Source organism: Magallana gigas, chromosome 4, assembly GCF_963853765.1.
Source record: "Magallana gigas chromosome 4, xbMagGiga1.1, whole genome shotgun sequence".
NCBI lineage: Eukaryota > Metazoa > Mollusca > Bivalvia > Ostreida > Ostreidae > Magallana > Magallana gigas.
The window spans coordinates 30,401,551-30,420,603 of NC_088856.1; the positions used below are offsets into that span (position 1 = coordinate 30,401,551).

Sequence of the window (19,053 nt, forward strand, 5' to 3'; positions counted from 1 at the left end):
AACCTGATTAAAATCAGATCCTCGATCCGCTCCTTGTTTTTTTATTGTCGCTACACGAGGAGCGGATCAAGGATCCGATTTTAATCAGATTGTAGAAATCTTCCGATCAATCATATTACAAATTCTGCATTATAATTTAACCGTCTCTCTGAAAGTTTACTTTTGACCCCCCCCCCCCCCCAAGAAAAGCCCAAAAAACCAAGAGGCCCATATGCAACATCGCGGATTTGAACAATATTTCTTGTTTCATCCTATTTCGAAATGCTTAAATATGAATAATATTGTTAGACTGTCTTATATTGCAAGATTTGACAAGATTTTAAACAAAACTTTAAAAAGAAGCTTATTATGTGGGGAGAGGGGGGGGGGGCATCATACCCTAAAATCAAAGATGGATTAACTGAGCAATTTTATAATAGGCCTCAACATTGTAAAGATAACAAAATTGTAAACAGAACTATAAATGATTATAAAAAGTGAAATAAGGTCACTGTGACTTTAACATGAGGATATGAAGATCCTTATACATAGTAATATAACAAAACGTAGCAGTGTATTTCTTGAGAAATATTGGTCCGGGGGTCTCAATTTTAACAATCTAGAATCTACACTATCTTAGGATGTATGCATAATAATCTCACAAATTGTAGCACTGTAGTTCTTGAGAAGAATTTTGAACACCTTCCCTGTTTTTACTTAATGAATTTTGAACCCTCTTCAGGCTGCAGTATTGGTCCAGAGTCATGATTATGAAGCATTGAAGTTTTTGAGAACATCAACATAGTTAAACATTTTAAATACTTATCTATATGTTTTTCTATGTTTAACTTTGAGCCCCTCTTCTGACCTCAGTATTGGTCTGGGGGTCACTATTTTAATTATTTTAACAATCTACGCTATCTTAGGATGATTGCACAGTAATTAGAAAAATTATAGCATTGTAGTTCTGGAGAAGAACACTTTTAAACATCATCTGGGGTTGTTTTTTTCTTTAACAATTTATGAACTTCACTATATATATATACAAGATTTGTTGTAACTATTGGTACTCGAGATGAATTTTTAAGACACACCCCTTATTTTCACTGTTTTGTAATTATCTCCCTTTTAGAAAATTTTTCATATTTTCAGGCACGTAGCAGCAGGGGGGGGGGGGGTTATTGAGCATTAAAGTTATTGAGAACAAAGAACTAAATATGATAAGAGTAAAATTTGGCCCCCATAATTCGCCATTTTTTTAAGTGCTTCGGGTACAATAAAATGTTAACTAATTTTTTAGAAGAGTTGATATAAAATATATTTTTCATCTATTTATTTGATTTATTTGCACTCACTGGCAGTATATGTAGTCAGACGTGACGCCATTTCCATAATTCAATCAAAATTAGCCAAAATTTTTCTTATCTATTTACGAATGAGAAATATAGAGCGCATGCTTGAACAAGGAAAATTTTTTTATCACTTATTAGTCTTGGCTAGATACATCTCTGATTAAAATATTTTATTTGTTCAAGAATGTGCTCTATGTTTTCGGAAGGAAAAACTGCTTGAAAACAAGCTGTTTTACGCTAAAAATGGCGGGAAAAGGTTGTCTTTACAATGTCATAATTCTATATTGTGGGCACTTGAACCAAAATGAATATTATGTAAACACATCACATACATATCTGTACGAAGAAAACAAAGAATGATAATAAAATGATGATGTTCATTATAGGGGTCATTTTTGGCCCATATCATATATAGTCCTTTAAACATTTTTAAGACACACTCCTTATTTCACTGTTTTGTAATTATCTCCCTTTTAAAAATCGTTCCGTGCTGTATTTCAAAAATTTAGAATTCCCTTCCCATAAAGATGCTTTGTACTAAGTTTACTTAAAATTGGCCCAGTGGTGCTAAAGAAGACGTTGAAAATGTGAAAAGTTTATGGATGGATGGGCGGATAATAGGTGATCATGCATGCAGAAATTCTCATTTGAACTTTAAGTTAATGTCAGCTAAAAACCCCAATCCACCCTTTAATTAATGGTAAGATTCACAGTCCAAATTAGAATACTTGTTGAAAACGAAGTCTTTTAAGAAAATAAGCAACAACTCGTTAAACTTTTATGATTCTATTCATTTATTTTTTTTTTTAAAGTTTCATAAAGACAGAATAAATTATTATGCACACTACCAAACCTGTCTGTGTACAGAGAATACTATAGTAAGACAATCAAATTACTGTTTGCTTTGTTTTCCTTTACACAAGTCCACAAGTTAATATTACATCATTGAGAAATACAAATATACAACAGTCAAAAAGAAGAAAAATCTTTGTAATTATGTTCATTGCACTTCACTGACTGTGCATCAGTCATCCGTTTGTCCGACTGTTTGTTGATAAGTCTCTCAATATGAGAATGTCTAGTGTCTGGTCACCACTCGTGGGGATACCTATTGCGGTCTCTAGGGCAGTGTTTACATTACGACTGTGGTAGATTGTATTTAACGTAAGGAACTTCTACATCCTCTCCCTCCGTATCGTTACAGCACAGCTCCAGCACTAAAGCTTTTACGTGACTAGGAATCTTCTTCTTGGAGACTCTTTTCACTACTTCTGATAATCTGCAATTCAATACATCATTTTGATAAGAAAAAGAATGCATAGAAATGTTCATAAATGAAGTAAAAAGAAAGTCGATTTTTCTACCATTGCTTGAGATATTATTGCATGTCAATTGATTCCTCTGACACAAACCGTGAACTGTAGTATAATGAATTGAATGCTTGTTAAAATACTTCAGTTTTCTAAACAAAATTTCTTAAACTAGTCTTGATACAAGAATACTCCCATCTACTCTGAGCTATAAACATCCAGTTTCACCAAAATCTCTACGAGTTCATTATTTTTGTCTTGAGAATATTTGTGTCTTGTTAACATTCTGCCATGAAATTGTTTACTATTCCGAGACCTGAATAATTCAGAACACAAAAACACGTTAACTTACGGTAGTCCCAGTCGCTCCTGTCGTTTGGCGGGGGGCATGAAGAATGAATACAACATGGACACGCCTTGTGATAACATGGTGATCTCCAGCTTGTATTCTTTCTACAAAGGTATACACACATCATACATTTAATTATCAAGGTGACATCAAAGTATCCGACAGAGTCACAGAGTCCAATACTATCTGTGGACAGCCAACAAAATGTTTAAAGAATGCTCATTTCTGGATATATGAAATCAATTCCAGCTTTGACAGACAATCATGAACCCATACATTTATCTAATAATAACAGACTAGTTTACCTGAAAATAATCTAAAAATTCCTGTAGGGTCATCTCTCCTTGAACTTCAAATCGGTCCCATAATGTGAAGTAAGTGTCATAATACTAAAATAATAAAGTACAAACATATACATACACATGTATTTGAGAAAGAGCACATAGAGGCATATCACAGTTTTTAAAGTTCTGATTGAATTCATTACCTTGTTCTTGGGTGCTGCTATTGGTTCTGAGAAAGCAAAGAAGGGCAAGGCCAGATTTACAAATCCATTCTTGTAGCTTTCTAATTTATTATGTCCTTGTACAAGCTGTAAAAGAGAACTTTAATATTGTAAAAGTGGTAATAACCATACATCGAATGACAAGTTTTACAACAAATGCATGCCGAAATATTTTTGATCAGGTGTGGATCCAGGATTTTTTCCAGGGGAGAGGGTGGATCTACTTATTCCCCCCAATAAAAGAAAATTTTACTGAATAAAATTTTTACATTTAACAAAATGCTCAAAAGTTAAAGCCCCCCCCCCCTTTTATTATACAAGGGATGGGAGATCCAATGTTTATTTTTTATATTTAGTCTCCCTCCAGATCTGAGCATGAATATCCTTGGAACGTATAGTTTTCCCTAGGAAAAGGACACAAACCTTTCCCTAGCTAACGTAGGTCAAACAAAATCAAAATGAACATGTACATGCACAATTTATGCCATAAAACATAACCTGCACTCAAAGCACAAGTGGCTATGATCCCTTCACGATCAGACATACCTTGATGAGTTCTACAGCCACTAGGCCTGTGATGAGCGCTGTGGTGGTAGCAATGGCTGGGATGATCTTTCCAGCAATCAACTTACTCTGAAACATTGAATGAAAAACAAATTAGTTTTCTTTAAATTTTGTTTTAGAAATTAGGCTGTTGTACATATCATTCTTGATCATTTGATAAACAGCATATATCTTTCTTTAGTAAGTGGTATATATAAAAATCTTAAGATCGGTCCAACCCCAAAATCCACATGCAACAAGACCCAATCAAAACAGCCTAATGATATGTACATGTATATATAGACGTAATACATTTGTCACATACAGTTGGATGCTTACATCATATATATGCTTCAGACATTTCATTAATGTCAAGTATCTAAAGAACTGACTAACATGTACACTTTGCATTAACTGTGTGTATATATACATATGAATCAACCATATCTACTTTTAACTCATTAATTCCCCTCAGTATACCTTGTGTCGATCTGCTGGTGGAATGTCATAGTTCTCGGCTCTCAAATTGGAAGCAGCCACGATAAAGTCCATGTGGAAATTAGTATCATCATCTTTCTCAAACTCGATAGGAACTAATTTCATGGCCTTTACTTTCTCCACAGGGGGCAAGTCCTTTTGTAGATTTTCCACAGCATCAACATCTGCATTTGGAAAATTAATTATACAATTTCTCCAAGCCTCTTTAAAATTCATGAAAAAGTATCCCTTCTATAGTAAGCAAATGTGAAAAATTTGACCATTAACTAGATGAATGATCTTAAATTCGACCATTCATCTTTGACCTTGATGTTCAATTTAAGACCTGGTTTGTTGGTTTTTTTCAAAAGCATGCAAAGAGGAGGTTTAAAAAAATACACCCTATTGCTACATCTCTGGGGGCATAAATGTGAAAAGATGCTGTCCATTATGTACAGTAAAACACAGTTATAACGAAGTACCAGGGACGGGCGATTTTGCTTCGTTATAAGCGTAATTCATCATATCCGTCAAGTTAACAACATGTAATATAGTTGCGGGGAGTGAAAATCACTTCGCTGTAAGTCTCAATTCATTATAAGTGTGTTCGCTATAACTATGTTTTACTGTATTTGGGTTAAAATGACTAATATAAATCTATTTCATCATAGAAACACAAGATCAAATCATTTTAAGCAATATCTTTTTTCTTTAAATTCCCAAAATACAGGCATGTTCATGTAAATGTGGGGAAAAAATATTTTAAAAAATCCCTTATCTATCACAAGGAGTTTGCAACACACACAACAGATTTTGTCAACAAACCTAGGTTTCCTTGGTTTCTCTCCATTTCAGCATCAGTCACTTCAATCTTTATCCCTGACCTAGGTTTAAACTCGGGCACTTTGACCTTTGACACCATATCACAGATAGCCTTTGGATCCCGAACTTGTTTGATGCCATACATTTGAGCCCTGAGATTAGCTACAGACATAACATAGTCGAAATGGGTGGTCTGCAATAAAGAGGACAAAATAAGACAAAGATTATTTCCTGCAGAGAATCGAATTGCAGGGTAAACATTACTGACAATTCAATTAAGATACAAAATAATAGTTAGAGGAAGATCACAGACTGAACTTACATTATTTACATCAAACTCCAGTGGATGCGGACATCTTTTTGGACCAGACCAAAATGGAGCTCCGGAACTTGTCACCTGATCAAAAAAATCAACCAAACACAAGTTATTCTACCTTTCTATTATTTATGACAAAACTCTTAACACTATTCTATTAAGTTTGTAGAGGATTTGATAATAAATAAAATAACCATACATCATTATGTACTATACTTAATTTGTTTATTTTAGCTCTTAAAATTCACACAAAGCTTTCCTGTTATTAACATCAAGGTTACACAAACGCTCTCTAATGCCATTTCCACATGACATATCCTTAAGGTCAGACGACACGTTGCTCAATTTTAGATAACTTTTTCTAGGAATTTGTTAATGGTTTACAACTACTTTGACAAGCTTTCTTGCAAAAAATTAGGGTACCTTACCAGGCATTTCTGCAAAATACTAGAGTATGCATTTTTCTATATAATCTTCTTGAAAATACACTTGAATTGCTGATATAAAAATAAATACATCTACAGCACAGCAAAATTCACTATAATAGAACTATATCTCCGCCGGGGCGGGGCTTTGAACTCACGACCTTTAGAACCAGCTTCTGGCAGTGAGCGTCCACGGTTCTAACCACTCGACCATCTGGACATATAACCAATTATTAATAAATTTTGATCGTTTTTAAAGTAATTATAAAATTAAATTTTTTTATTGGAACTCTTTATTACGAGGAGATACAAAAAAGATTCTCGAGGAACGTGTTGTCTGACCTTAAGATGACAATTTCAGGAACTTTTCTGTCCCCCTCCCATTCTTCAATTATGCTAATTTTTCGTAAGTTTTATTATGAAGGATTGTTATGCAATTTGGTTTCCATCAGATTATAAGCTGACAATGGATTTTCATAAGTGTACATGTACATGCATAAAGACAATTCAATAAAAAGAAATAGATGTGTATAAATCACTATCAACAACACAGACCTGATCAGGAGGGAAGTTGAACAGAAGCTGACGAATGTTGTTATTATAGTTCTCCTGGAACAGATTCCTGGCAAAAGTCACGCAGTCCTGGAAACTGGTTGGTCTCTCGTCAACGATGGCCTTCTTAATTCCTTGTAGTGTCTCCACCTATATGTACACAAGGCAAACCAAACGTTAATCACACAAAAAAATACTACTATATTGGATATTTATTACAACATGGAGAAATTTCATTATGAATAGGGCGATTGATACCCTTTATGGAAGAAAAAAGGGCACAAATTCTTCAATGTATCCCCATTTTCTGTTGGAAGAAACTGAGATTATTTGTATATTCATGCAACACTGGCTTGTGCACATGAAGATAATTTTAATGTTCAATGGACGAAAATCACAAATGCCCCTGGTTTTGACTTACTGGCTGTGTGCCTGGGAGTTTGGCAGTCCTCTCCAGGAATTTAGGATCTGTGGCATATTGAAGGGCGCCCTCTACTGGCTGGATGAACAGTCCCTCAAACTGGTCTCTGGCCCACTGCAAAAACACAAATTATTCAGTATTAAAGGGATAATATATCTAAGAGTTTAACTAATAGGGCAGCAATTAAGCCATATTCTATGGAAATTTTTGAAAAAAGTATAGATTGGCCAAATTTGGTATATTGGTGTATATTATCCTGATGTGGTTCCCAACTTGAGTGACATCATCATTGCGAGTACTGTATGTACACTGCATTGAAAATATGTAATTACCGTTATTGTGAATTGACTCACAGAATTAATTGAAAGACCTTGTTTGAATAGCATTGCATTAGCAGCGGAACAATTTGTAGATTTTTGCATGTTTAGAAGGTTTTGATCTTTCACAACTTCATGCTTCAAAATATCAAATTTGTACATGCATTGTGGTAAATACACACATGAACATTCACTCTTTTAAAAAAAAAAATTATTACAAAAATAATGTAGTTTCAATGACATTGAGGAGCTTCATCAAGTTACAAAATAAAAAATAACCTTTTTAGTCTCATTTTCTCATAATTTTAGCACAACAAATTTTTTTTCTTCTAAAAAATCTAATATTTATAGGTTTTTCCTTTTATCAAGTTCTCTCAACCTTGAACTTAGCACTCTACACACAATCCTTAGACTTCCAACAGAAACTTGACAGGTCTGGGGATCTCTACAGGAATTCCCTACCTGTAGTGTGTGTTCGATGGCGTTGGGGAAGTTCTTGAGGGTACAGATAGGAATGGATTTCTCGGGAGGGTCCTGTGAGGAGGAGTAAGACTCGGTCAGTTTGGGAATGACCACCTGTACGTTGCCCTTGGTGCCCAGGGTCCCTGATTCCAGCAGGGGCTTGTTGTAATACACACATCTCCTGTCCATGTACAATCCTGGGCAATAAAACAAGCCCATATTGATTATTATTCAATACAACATACTGTACTAAATTATGCATTATGCAGTTTTTATTAAATGTTCATAAGCATTTTAATATTTTTTTCATATACACATGTACTGTTGATGCATGAATATTAAATCATCTAAATTTTTTTAAAATTCTTAAATCAACGGTGTTTGCTGAAATATTACAGTACCAGGTGTTTGCTGAAATATTATCGTACCATTTGTGTTCTTTGCATACAATTTTGTTGAAAAAAAAATTTAAAACAAGTAACTCACTTGCATCCACATTGTCGAGGGCATTAGCCACACCATCCAGCTTCTCAAAGAAATCGTCAGTGTAGATGTTCTCTGTATCGGGCCCCACCCTGTTTTCCTGGGAGGTGATGTTTATGTAGGGATTCATGTGTTTGGCAGCACAGGCTGCTGTTGAGGATTTAGGTTTCTAAAACAAAATTTCGTGGATAAATAAAAGTATAATGAGCAATCTAATAGTAATACATCTCCTATTGGTATGGGCCTCAGGGGCTGAAAAATCCGATTGCTCGACACCCGTGGGTTTTCCGATCGGGCAAGTAAAAAATCTGTAGGGACTTGCCCGTGGGCAAGTGACTTTTTAAACTTTCGCATATGTACTGAAAATGAAAGTACCGTATTTTGCCGAACATAATACACACTTTTTTCTAGAAAAATTCTTCATGATCTAAGGGTGTTAAAATTATACACCACAATAGGATTTTGACGTGGTTTTTTTCCTTTATTTTTAACACCTCTGCGGCCTTGGTGAAATCATGGCCGTGAAGACGTGTGCGCTTGTGACCTATTATCTCGGACATTCACCTAAGGTGACAGAAATTATCAAAACATCCAAAACTGTTAATAAAATGTTTGTTTTTTTACCTTTAAAACAAATCCAACTAAATATCAACATGTTATGTGTTCATTTTTTAACAAACTCTCGAGAAAACCAAGAGGAAGAACTATATATTTTATGAAGAGTACTGAGTATTAAAAGTGGAAAAATTTAAAGTGAAGGGCAAAATCATCGTACGGTATGTGTATTGTTTATTTTTAATCACAATGAAGAATTTGGTTGGGCTAGTAGATATTGAGGTAGGGCAAGTAAATTTTGCCTTGCCACTTGCCCGAGGGCAAGTGCTTAAAAAATGTATTTGTCAGCCCCTGGGCCTCTTAAATGAAACTCCAACGATATCTTATTTTTAAGCTTATATTCATACTGTAAACAATCTCTCTCTCTCTCTCTCTCTCTCTCTCTCTCTCTCTCTCTCTCTCTCTCTCTCAGAGCATGTATATATACTGACCTGTACGTCCCAGGGCCTAAACAGGAACTGTCTGTTAAGGTTGGACTTCTCAATGATGTCCATGTCTGTCACATATATATGTCCATTCTCTCCTGCAGACAGACCCATCAAGGCCCAGTTCTTTAACATTTCACATCCAATGGCACCAGCTCCCACCTACAAAACAATTCTAACATTACTACACTTCAAATATCTTCATTCAAGCACTTCGAATACTTCATGTGTAAAAATCTTTAACAAAGTTACCAGTCTTATCATAAACTGTTTCCACATTGCTCAAAGATGTAACAATTGTAAATATACATTTACATTGTATGCATTCTATCAATAACTTATATCATATCATCCAATTACTGTAATCTGTTATTCAAAAGAAATCAACAGCACTTACCAAGAAATATTTGAGGTTTCCCATCTTCTCCTGGAAATCTGACCCAAACACAGCTACCTGTCCATCATATCGACTATTGGTCTGAAAGTCAAAAAAATGTTTTGATTTTAAATCTGACAATAGATAAATACTTATAAAGTGACAATTTTGCATCAATTTGAGCTGTTTATTCTATGTTCAACTTCTTTGAACCATTGGCGTGCTAAATGGTTTACAGTAACTTACTGGTTTACACTTACTGTTAGAAATCACTGGTTTACATTACTAGTTACTGTTTTACAGTTACTCTCTAATTTACTAGTTACTACATGTAATATTTGGTCTATGGTTACGACAGTTACATACTGGTTTACTAATTACTATAGTACCGATCAGACCCAACCTAACACCAGAGTAAACCCCAACTAAACCCTGGGTTTACTTTTTGAAAATTTGGGTCCACTCGGGGTTTACTTTGGGTTTACTCGGGGTTTACTCGAGAATTGCTTTTGGAGTCAACTATACGCACTGAAGTGTGAAACAAACTTGTATTTTATCTTATCATCCTACTGCCTGTAATTCCTGCCCTTTGTAAATTCTGAATACACATGTAGCGTCTGCTTTCAGGGTATTCTTCTGATCGGGGTTTACTCTCTGTGTCCACTCTGGGTTTACTTGGGGTTTACCCTGGGTCCACTCTAGTAAACCCAGAGTAAACCCAGAAAGTAAACCCAGGGTTTAGTTGAGATTTCCTTTCTGTTAGGTTGGGTCTGATCAGTACTGTAAACCCTAACTCAACCCTGGGTTTACTTTCAGGGTTTACTCTGGGTTTACTACAGTGGACCCAGAGTAAACCCAGAGTGGACACAAATAGTAAACCCTGATCAGAAGCATACTCTGAAATTAGACGTTACATGTGTATTTGGAATATACAAGAGGCAAGAATTACAGACAGTAAGATGGTAAGTTAAATGAAGGGTCTGCTTCACAAGTCAGTGCTACAGTTGACCCAAAAAGCAAATTCAGAGTAAACCCAAAGCAAACCCAAGGTAAACCCTGAAAGTAAACCTAGGGTTTAGTTGGGATTTACTTTGGTGTTAGGATGGGTCAGATCTGTACTGTACATGTACTCAATGATTTACGGTTACAACAGTTATTTACTGGTTTACTAGTTACTACAAGTACTTAATGATTTACGGTTACAACAGTTACTTACTGGTTTACTAGTTACAAATACTCAATGATTTACGGTTACAACAGTTACTTACTGGTTTACAGTTTTCCTCTGTCAGAGAGGTGTCCTTGTCTTCTGGCAAACACTCCAGAGCATCAAAGTACATGTACTGACACACTGGGTGGAACTTCCCTGAGCAGGCCTGAAAACAGCAAGATCAACTCATCTTATTACATCTCATTATCATCATCATAAGACATTTTCATATGGGTTTAAACAGTCACATGACAAAGCAAATGGAATATCACATTCCAATGCTTCAAGAGCCTTAAAGGTTTTTCTGTAGAAGAGATGACAATTTCTGCGGATTGTACTGCAATATTTAATAGCTGCATGTAGACATGCCATGCCGGGGGGGGGGGGGGGGGGTCCACATATTTATATCTCCTCCATTATACGTTCAATTTATTATTTTTTCAATAAACTAAACTAATTCTTGATACATGTAAAATAATTTTAATAGAACATAGCTCCAATCAAATGCATATTAACAAGAAGAAAAAAAAGGTTTAATCATCATATGACATTTGACCTTACCTTCATGACCTCCTGAGCTGCCACCCCTCCCATAATGGCTGCCAATGGACACAAGTCTCCACGGCAGGTGTAAGCCATCTCTCTCATTACATTCTCGTCCAGCTCATCCGCTTTAGCTGGTGACTTCTCATTCAAGGCCTTCACAACTTTAAGGAATTCATCAGCATCAGCCTTAAAAAGAAGAGAGAAAAAAGCTTCAAAATCAAAATTTTACTGATTTGATCACTTTCTTAAACATCTAAGGTTTCTGTTCTATAAACAACAAGCAAATTTTTTTTAGGTTTGATAACTCACCCCCCAAAAAATTGGGACTTTGAAAGTTTTAAGTTATTGTTTCTTAAAGAAAAAATTGGAATTTGGAAGTATAAAAGTATTGTTTCTATGAATATAATTAAAACTGACCTTGCATCGACTACAAGGCAGCTGTCCTTTCTGTTACTGGAATTCATACAGAGCCTGGAAACCAATGTGTAACTGACCGGGGCGGTCAAACTTAGCAAAGTCTGTCATGAGGAACTCGGGGGCATCCATAGCAACCTTGATGGATTTCTGAAAGCACAAAGAAATTAAAATCAGTAATGAGTTGTAAGGTAGGGATTTTTTTTTAATTCAATTCCATAGTTACAACAATGAACCCTACTTTTGAAACACCATTAAAAAAAATCAATAGGAAAAAGTTGGAAGAAAATTAACTGACACAATACAGTCAAACTTCGTTATCTCGAACTAGATGGGACTATTTGAAAACATTGAGATATCTGAGTATTCGAAATATCAAGGGCAAAACACTTAAAAAATAAGAGGCTAGAACTTAAAAATCACTTCAACATATCCATTGTATTTAGGATATCGATGTTCGAGATATTGAAGTTCAGCTGTATACAGCTGTATAAACTTACAAAGTGAATCGTTTTATGCGTCTTGACTTGGGAAAGTACTCCCTTTCATTCATAGTTGGAAAATTTGGTTGTATCTCCAATGCTAAACGTGTACGGTCCTGCAATTAACAAAGCGTTTATCAGATAACAACAACAACAAAAACACAACAAAACTTTTCTTTAATACGTACATGTATCTTCTTTTTTTACAGTATCTCCAAATATCAAATTGGTACAGCCCAAAAGTAAATCAAAAACTGTTCTTTTTAACATACAAGTGTACATATAGGTGAAGTAGGAAATCCATATATTCTAAAGTAAATTGATTCAAATGTTCCAAAGGAAATAGACTGGGGGAGAATTACCTAGCACTTTGATTTTGATTGGTTTACACCCATTGAGCTCAGTCATTCCTTGTACTTCAGCGAAAGTGACGTGATCCCCGTCTTCGTATCCATGGCGGGCTTCGTACAAACAAGTGACCACGCCCTCTTTATCCTAAAAATAGATCAAATTGTTTAGCCCGCATCATTTGAACACTTTTGTTTATTTTTTTTTTCATCTTAACATAATAGAGGCTGTGAATTTAATTTTTTTTATTTCTTTCTCTCCCGACACCATGAGAAAAAAAAATCAAGTTTGAATAAGGAACAATCAATTTTAACTTAAATCATTTTTAACTTATTTAGTGTTTCACAATCACCCTGACCAGAATGTCTTTTACTGTACATTATGTTAAACCCTGCACCACCAGTCAGGATTCAGTTATTTTTTTTAATCTGTCTGGGTCTGCCTTACCTTAGTGATGGATGCCACCATGTTTGTGATGGACTCCTCCCCATCCACATCATTCATCACGAAATTATCTCCAAAGTCGCAAAACAGCTCCCTGCCAAAAACCAAAACCCCCACATTAACATTACTATAATCAGACATTGTCAATGAGCCTCAGTTCTAGTTTCTATAGCGACAGGTCACTATGACTGATAAGGAACAACCAACAAGGAGCTTCATACACCAATGGTATTCATTATTTGCCTGAATTTTCATCACATACAGAATGCCTTTTTAAAATCATGGAAATTTTTACTATGGAAAACCTGACAAAAAATTGGAAAACAATAAATAAGGCAAACCATTTCATTCAATAAACGAATATCAGCTTAAGTCCAACAAAATTAAAACTTACACAAACAGTCCTCTGGAATCAACAGAAATGAATTTAATGTTGTTCTTGTGGCAGATCTCTCCAATTCGGATTTTCTCCTCCAAATTTCTCCAAATAGTCAGGACAACTACCTACAAATGAAATCATAAAGACTAGTAAATTATTTCAAGCTAAAAATAATTGAGTAAGTAAAATATATATTCAATTCACATCTTAATAAAAACAATTAAGAAATTCAAAGAAATTTTACGGAAAATGGTTTCTAAAACAGCATTTAAATAAATACTAGAGGTACTGTGAGCAAGCTCACAATTGATACCCCCTGCTAAGAAAAAAAATCATAACGCGTGTATTTTTGCTATTATAGAAAATATTGGATGAATCTATTTCACTGTCCATTTTCTATAAATAACAACTGCTCTATTTTTGAAAACTGTTAATGCTAATAGGAGTAAACAAACCAATTTCTGTCCTTTAATTCCATTTAAATTTAAGTTAACTGTTGATGCATGAGGACAGTTGCATCCTTCTTTTAACAACCATGACTGGAATCAAACGAAATCCACATGTCAAGTATTCTCTTTTGGGAAGTGGACAGGCATAGCCTACAAGTAATCTATTATTTTACACTCGCAAAAATAAAATTTGAAAACAAAAAAACATTGTGGAACACATGTGGAAAGTTTTACTGAATTCTGTAGCTACATCAAAAAGTTATGAGCGATTATTAAAACCATGGTGCTCGCGGTGGCCTCTGATTTATGAAAATATGTTTAAAGTTATACTGTATGCAATTTCACGGCGTGTTAATTTTGAATGATTTTCTTGGTTCTAATTTGTGCAAATATACAAGTCTATTCACAAGACATAGCAAACTTGTTTATATCATGACCACCCGAGAATATATACATGTACAAGTTTAGGGAACCCTGCCTTTTTGGGGAGGGGTTGAAAAACTGCCGTTATATTATTCAATTTTAAAGAATTGGCGTGCATTTTCATATAAATTAGCATTGTCAGGTTCTAATAAAACTAATGCGGGTGCTGAATCATAGCTAAATTCATATTTCACTTTAATATTGGCGTTTTAGGGGCATAATTTTATAGATTCTGTATACCATACAAGCGTCTAAATAACTCATTTTACACAAAATTCGTATTACATAGAAGCTTTTTTGGTTTACGATGATAAAACCAACTTTCTGGATAAGCTGCTGTATATTTTTGGGGCAGTTTGGACGGTCTGATGCACTATAATCGGGTCGCTGTTTGATGTTCTACGAAATTTCAGAGGAAATCTGGGCTAATTTTGTATGTGCCATTGATAGCAAAATAAGAGAGGTGCCAGCCATTTCTAATCTACACACATTGATAGAACACCAAAATAATGACCCCCTTATAGATTAAAGTTTTTCAGTATATTTTTTTTTATTATTTATGAGATAGTTTTTACAATATTGTAATTTTTACTGCAGTTTACAGAAAGTAACAGAAATTATAAATCATATAAAACAGGCATTGTGCTTATTTACAATTCTTAGCTGATATATTCACTCTAGACACTCTACAGAACCATGATTCCAAATTTGGAAAAATTAAATGCATAATTATGGATTTTGCAGCATTGATACACATGCATGAAATCTGAAGAAACAGTCCAGTCATAATTTACCTAAACAACACATAGCTCATTTGCAATCGGTGCTCTTAAAATAGCATATTTTCAGAAAACTTTAATCTCAAGGATTAAAATACAATAAAACATAAACATTCAATATTTTACCAAATTTATTTTGTTCAAGCTCAATTTATATGTCTAATTTCATAAAATTTTTGTCATAAAAATCACAAGTTTTTCTTTAATTACAAAAAAAGAATTGTTTTCAAATACCACAAAAAAGGTAAAGTAGAAAAGTATAGGAATTTCCCTATCCATCAAGGTATTACATGTAGGTATTGGTTTATAAAAAATAAAGGTATAAGACTCTATAATGTGAGGCCCTCAATTCAGTTTTTGCTCCATTTTGATGCTAGCTTGAGATTACCTCACCTACATGTATATGACATCATAGTGATGATCGAGTTGTTTTTACTCACATAAGTGTAATATTTGCTGAACTTTTATTTAAGCCTAATTTCGGAACAAATACACAATGACTTAACTCATTAAATATGTGTCATAGGGAAAAGAAACTTGCTTATAAGGAGTTTTTCTTTTTACTCTTGTATATTGTTACCATGGTAACAAATTTAACAAAATTTAATAAAAGACATATCCTGCGGAAGAGAGTTCAAAATCCAGAAGAACAAAAAATACCCACTTAGTCTGTGAAATATGTATAATCAATTAAAGTTTCTCAGTATCTAATATTCTAAATTATCTGCATGTAAAATACTGGCCAGGGTATAAGTTTTTACAGGTTCCTTCCTTTAAACTTGGACAATGTAGTTACACAAATGAATTTTACTTACATCAACTTGTGTGACTCATTGTTGTGTTTTATTTTTTGAAGATTTGTTCCATTTTAATTAACATGTTATCTAAAATGAAATGTTTTGAATTTAATTCTACATGTCTCAAACACTATCCCCAACATTTGCCATTCCATGTCAAAAGCAGCCATATGTTTAACACTCAGAGAGAGAGAAAAAGGGAGAGAGAGAGAGAGAGAGAGAGAACAGATAGGCAACAATAACTACATCTTCATGCACAACACATCTGTACAGCCTAAAGACCAACACCCCCCCCCCCCCCACCAACATTCAATATCAACCCCACCCCATCATATTGATCTATTTTTTCAATAGTATTAATAAATCAATATTATACTATAGTAAATATCTACTTAAAATGATTACTGATAATTTCATTCAATTTTTATTATGATAAAGAAAGATAGGTTTTGTGGATTAAGTATTAACCAACATGGTAGGCTTCTACATGTTCAAGAGTGCATACCTACATCTTCGGTATATAGTCATGTCACATGCATGACAAATTAATTTACTCAAATTTTATGCAAATTTACCTATCATCATAAATATAGAATTGGAACCTACCGGACACTTATACAATATCCTTACGATGCAAACTAATCTTAGATAGCTGGAATCTGCTAGAATGAAGTATTTTTCCTCACCGGAAACTTTCTACTTCTCTACTTTCACTTTTGCTCGTTTGAAATGATCGCACTAAAAACCCGAAGTGATATTTGGTCTTAAAATTTATAAAAATGTCTTCTAAATTCATATATAATTAGAAACACACATGCATTTTCATTGTTTTAATGTAAAAACTCAAACTAATTTACATTCAAGTTAAAATCACTATTTCTTTAATTTAATTTTTTTTGAAAATCCCGGAGGGGGGGGGTGTTGTGATGGATATTTTCCTAGAAGATGTGTTATTAAAATGATTAAACTTGTTGGAAATTTAGTTTTTTCACATAAATGAGAAGATTTACAAAAGAAAAATGCACGTTTATCATAACCCCCACGACATATAAGCTGACCCCGCAAGGGACATACTTTGCAGAATATAAAACCAACATGTACCGGGATTTTACTGTGTTATTATCACGAAGCTGATAACGGGTACAGTAAATCGTAATCTAACAGATTGATAAATAAGGAGTTCACCATCTAAAGTATGTCAATTTTTATTCAAATATATCAAGAAATAAGGAAACACGAAAAGAAAATGTAAAATTATAGCCGAAAACTGGTACAGTGCCAGTATACAGTGATTTATTTACATTTTCATATACCTATATCATATACCTAGTTTACATTTTCGGTGTTTTTAAATTTAAAATCAGTTGAACAGAGTGAAATTTTCAGTAATTTGAAAATAGTATCTTGGATACGGGGTAACCAATTTTTATTCTTGCTTACAGCGGGGTCATTTTTTACGGGAGTCATTTTTCTTCGTGTTTAACATGAAGAAAAATACCCCCCTCGGTCATTTTTCTTCAGAAAAATACAATTATTCCTCAGCAAGGGGGGGGGGTCATTATTCTACGTCAAAAAATGAACCCCGGTCATTATTCTACGGGGGTCATTATTCTTCATTACACCGGCCGGGGAGGGGGGGGGGGGCACACGCCATGCAAATTGTTGAACTGAAAATCACTGTAAATAAAGTTTATATTTTATCATTTCTTCGGAAACGACACTATTTCAAAGATTGTGTAATCCATCCCATAGAAACGTAAAGCTTGGGAAACTACCGGAACTACATGTAGGTAATAGAGGCAAGGAACTCCGTAACACGGGGCTCGGTTTCGGGATTAAATTCCTCATCGGAAATGTTTTTATTTCTTCCAGTAATTCCCACTCTTTAATTTTTCCCTTGATATTCGTTTTTAGAAATAACGCAAAATTTATAATCCGTCAACAATATTTTACATTTGATAAATGAAAACAAAAATATTATTCCTTTTGTATCGTATATTTAGGCTTTGATAGTGTACAGTATGTAAACTGTACTGTGTATAAATGTTCAGATCCCAAACAGATGAACATTGCGCACAATGTCTACGCACGTCATGTACAAGAGGATCTTTGTTGTTTCAAGGAATGGAACAGACCGTAAAAAAACGCACAGAGCAAGATCTGGGGGGAACAGGTGTCAATCAAAATCAACTGATGTCCTTGTCAGCTGATTTAAGACTTTCTATTCCACTCTAAATTAATTATTGTTATTTGTGAAGAGAACTAGCTCTTTCTAAAAATAATGTGAAATGCTTGTATAGGAAATATTGTATGCGGAGATTCTACGGAATATAAAAGAACACATCATGACAGACACGTAACATTGCTTTTTAAAGTGGATAGCGGGGAAGGGGCATGATTATCCGAAATCTTTACAAGAAAAAAACCCACCAAAAACTCTTTTTTCAAAATCTTCAAAATCTTAATCCGTGTAAGAGGAGGGGGTATCGATGAGCGATAATTACCTTAAAGTTCAATTTTAGAGAAAAAAATTTTGTTAAGTTTACTATAACTTTCAATCGTGGAGGTGGAACATTCTACCCCTGCCCCCCCCCCCCCTCCGATACTATACGTGCCTGACATCTGACCATGCGCAGATCCAGAAAATATTTCGGGGATGGGGGTTGTCCAAGGTGTTGATTTCTTTTCCGATGAATGTCTGAGGCTTTTCTTTTATGTCCAGTGGCGGAGGAGATCTTCTGGATCCGGGCATGTCCTCAGTTGTTTCAATTATTTTGTAAAGTGCTGCTGGGAACCCTTAGTTACAGGTATTTATGAAAACAATAAAGATCATTTGAATATTTTGATTTTTTTACTAACTTCATGATTTCATGATTAAAAAGTATATATAGTGTAACAATGTTGTAATAACTCCTGCAGTCAAAATTACGAAATTACCCCACTATCGATAATATATCAGTAAATGTACAAATAAAATACGCATTTTCAATTAAATTAATTCACAGTTTGATGCAAAAAAGAAAGAATGATTTTGCTGTCAAGATTATTTTTCT

General features: G+C 34.3%; 2 protein-coding genes across 2 annotated transcripts in view; both read right to left on the bottom strand.

The window, feature by feature from the left end:
- LOC136269641 (ubiquitin-like modifier-activating enzyme 1) overlaps nt 1-16,720 on the bottom strand; it is a 110,567-nt gene extending 93,847 nt beyond the window's left edge. The window contains exon 1 of the mRNA XM_066082001.1: nt 16,607-16,720. The gene's annotated coding sequence lies outside the window, so the exon portion shown is untranslated. The remainder of the gene's footprint in view (nt 1-16,606) is intronic.
- On the bottom strand, nt 2,102-18,752 carry LOC105341648 (ubiquitin-like modifier-activating enzyme 1). Its single transcript, XM_066083312.1, is given in 22 exon segments — nt 2,102-2,610; nt 2,994-3,094; nt 3,296-3,379; nt 3,478-3,582; nt 4,042-4,128; nt 4,519-4,700; nt 5,341-5,530; nt 5,660-5,734; nt 6,634-6,780; nt 7,052-7,165; nt 7,831-8,027; nt 8,317-8,482; nt 9,360-9,515; nt 9,751-9,831; nt 10,998-11,105; nt 11,501-11,671; nt 11,903-12,049; nt 12,400-12,497; nt 12,744-12,876; nt 13,177-13,267; nt 13,568-13,677; nt 18,612-18,752. Coding segments are annotated over 22 exon segments (2,826 nt in total). The 3' UTR covers nt 2,102-2,468.
- Between the last annotated feature and the right edge of the window lie 301 nt (nt 18,753-19,053).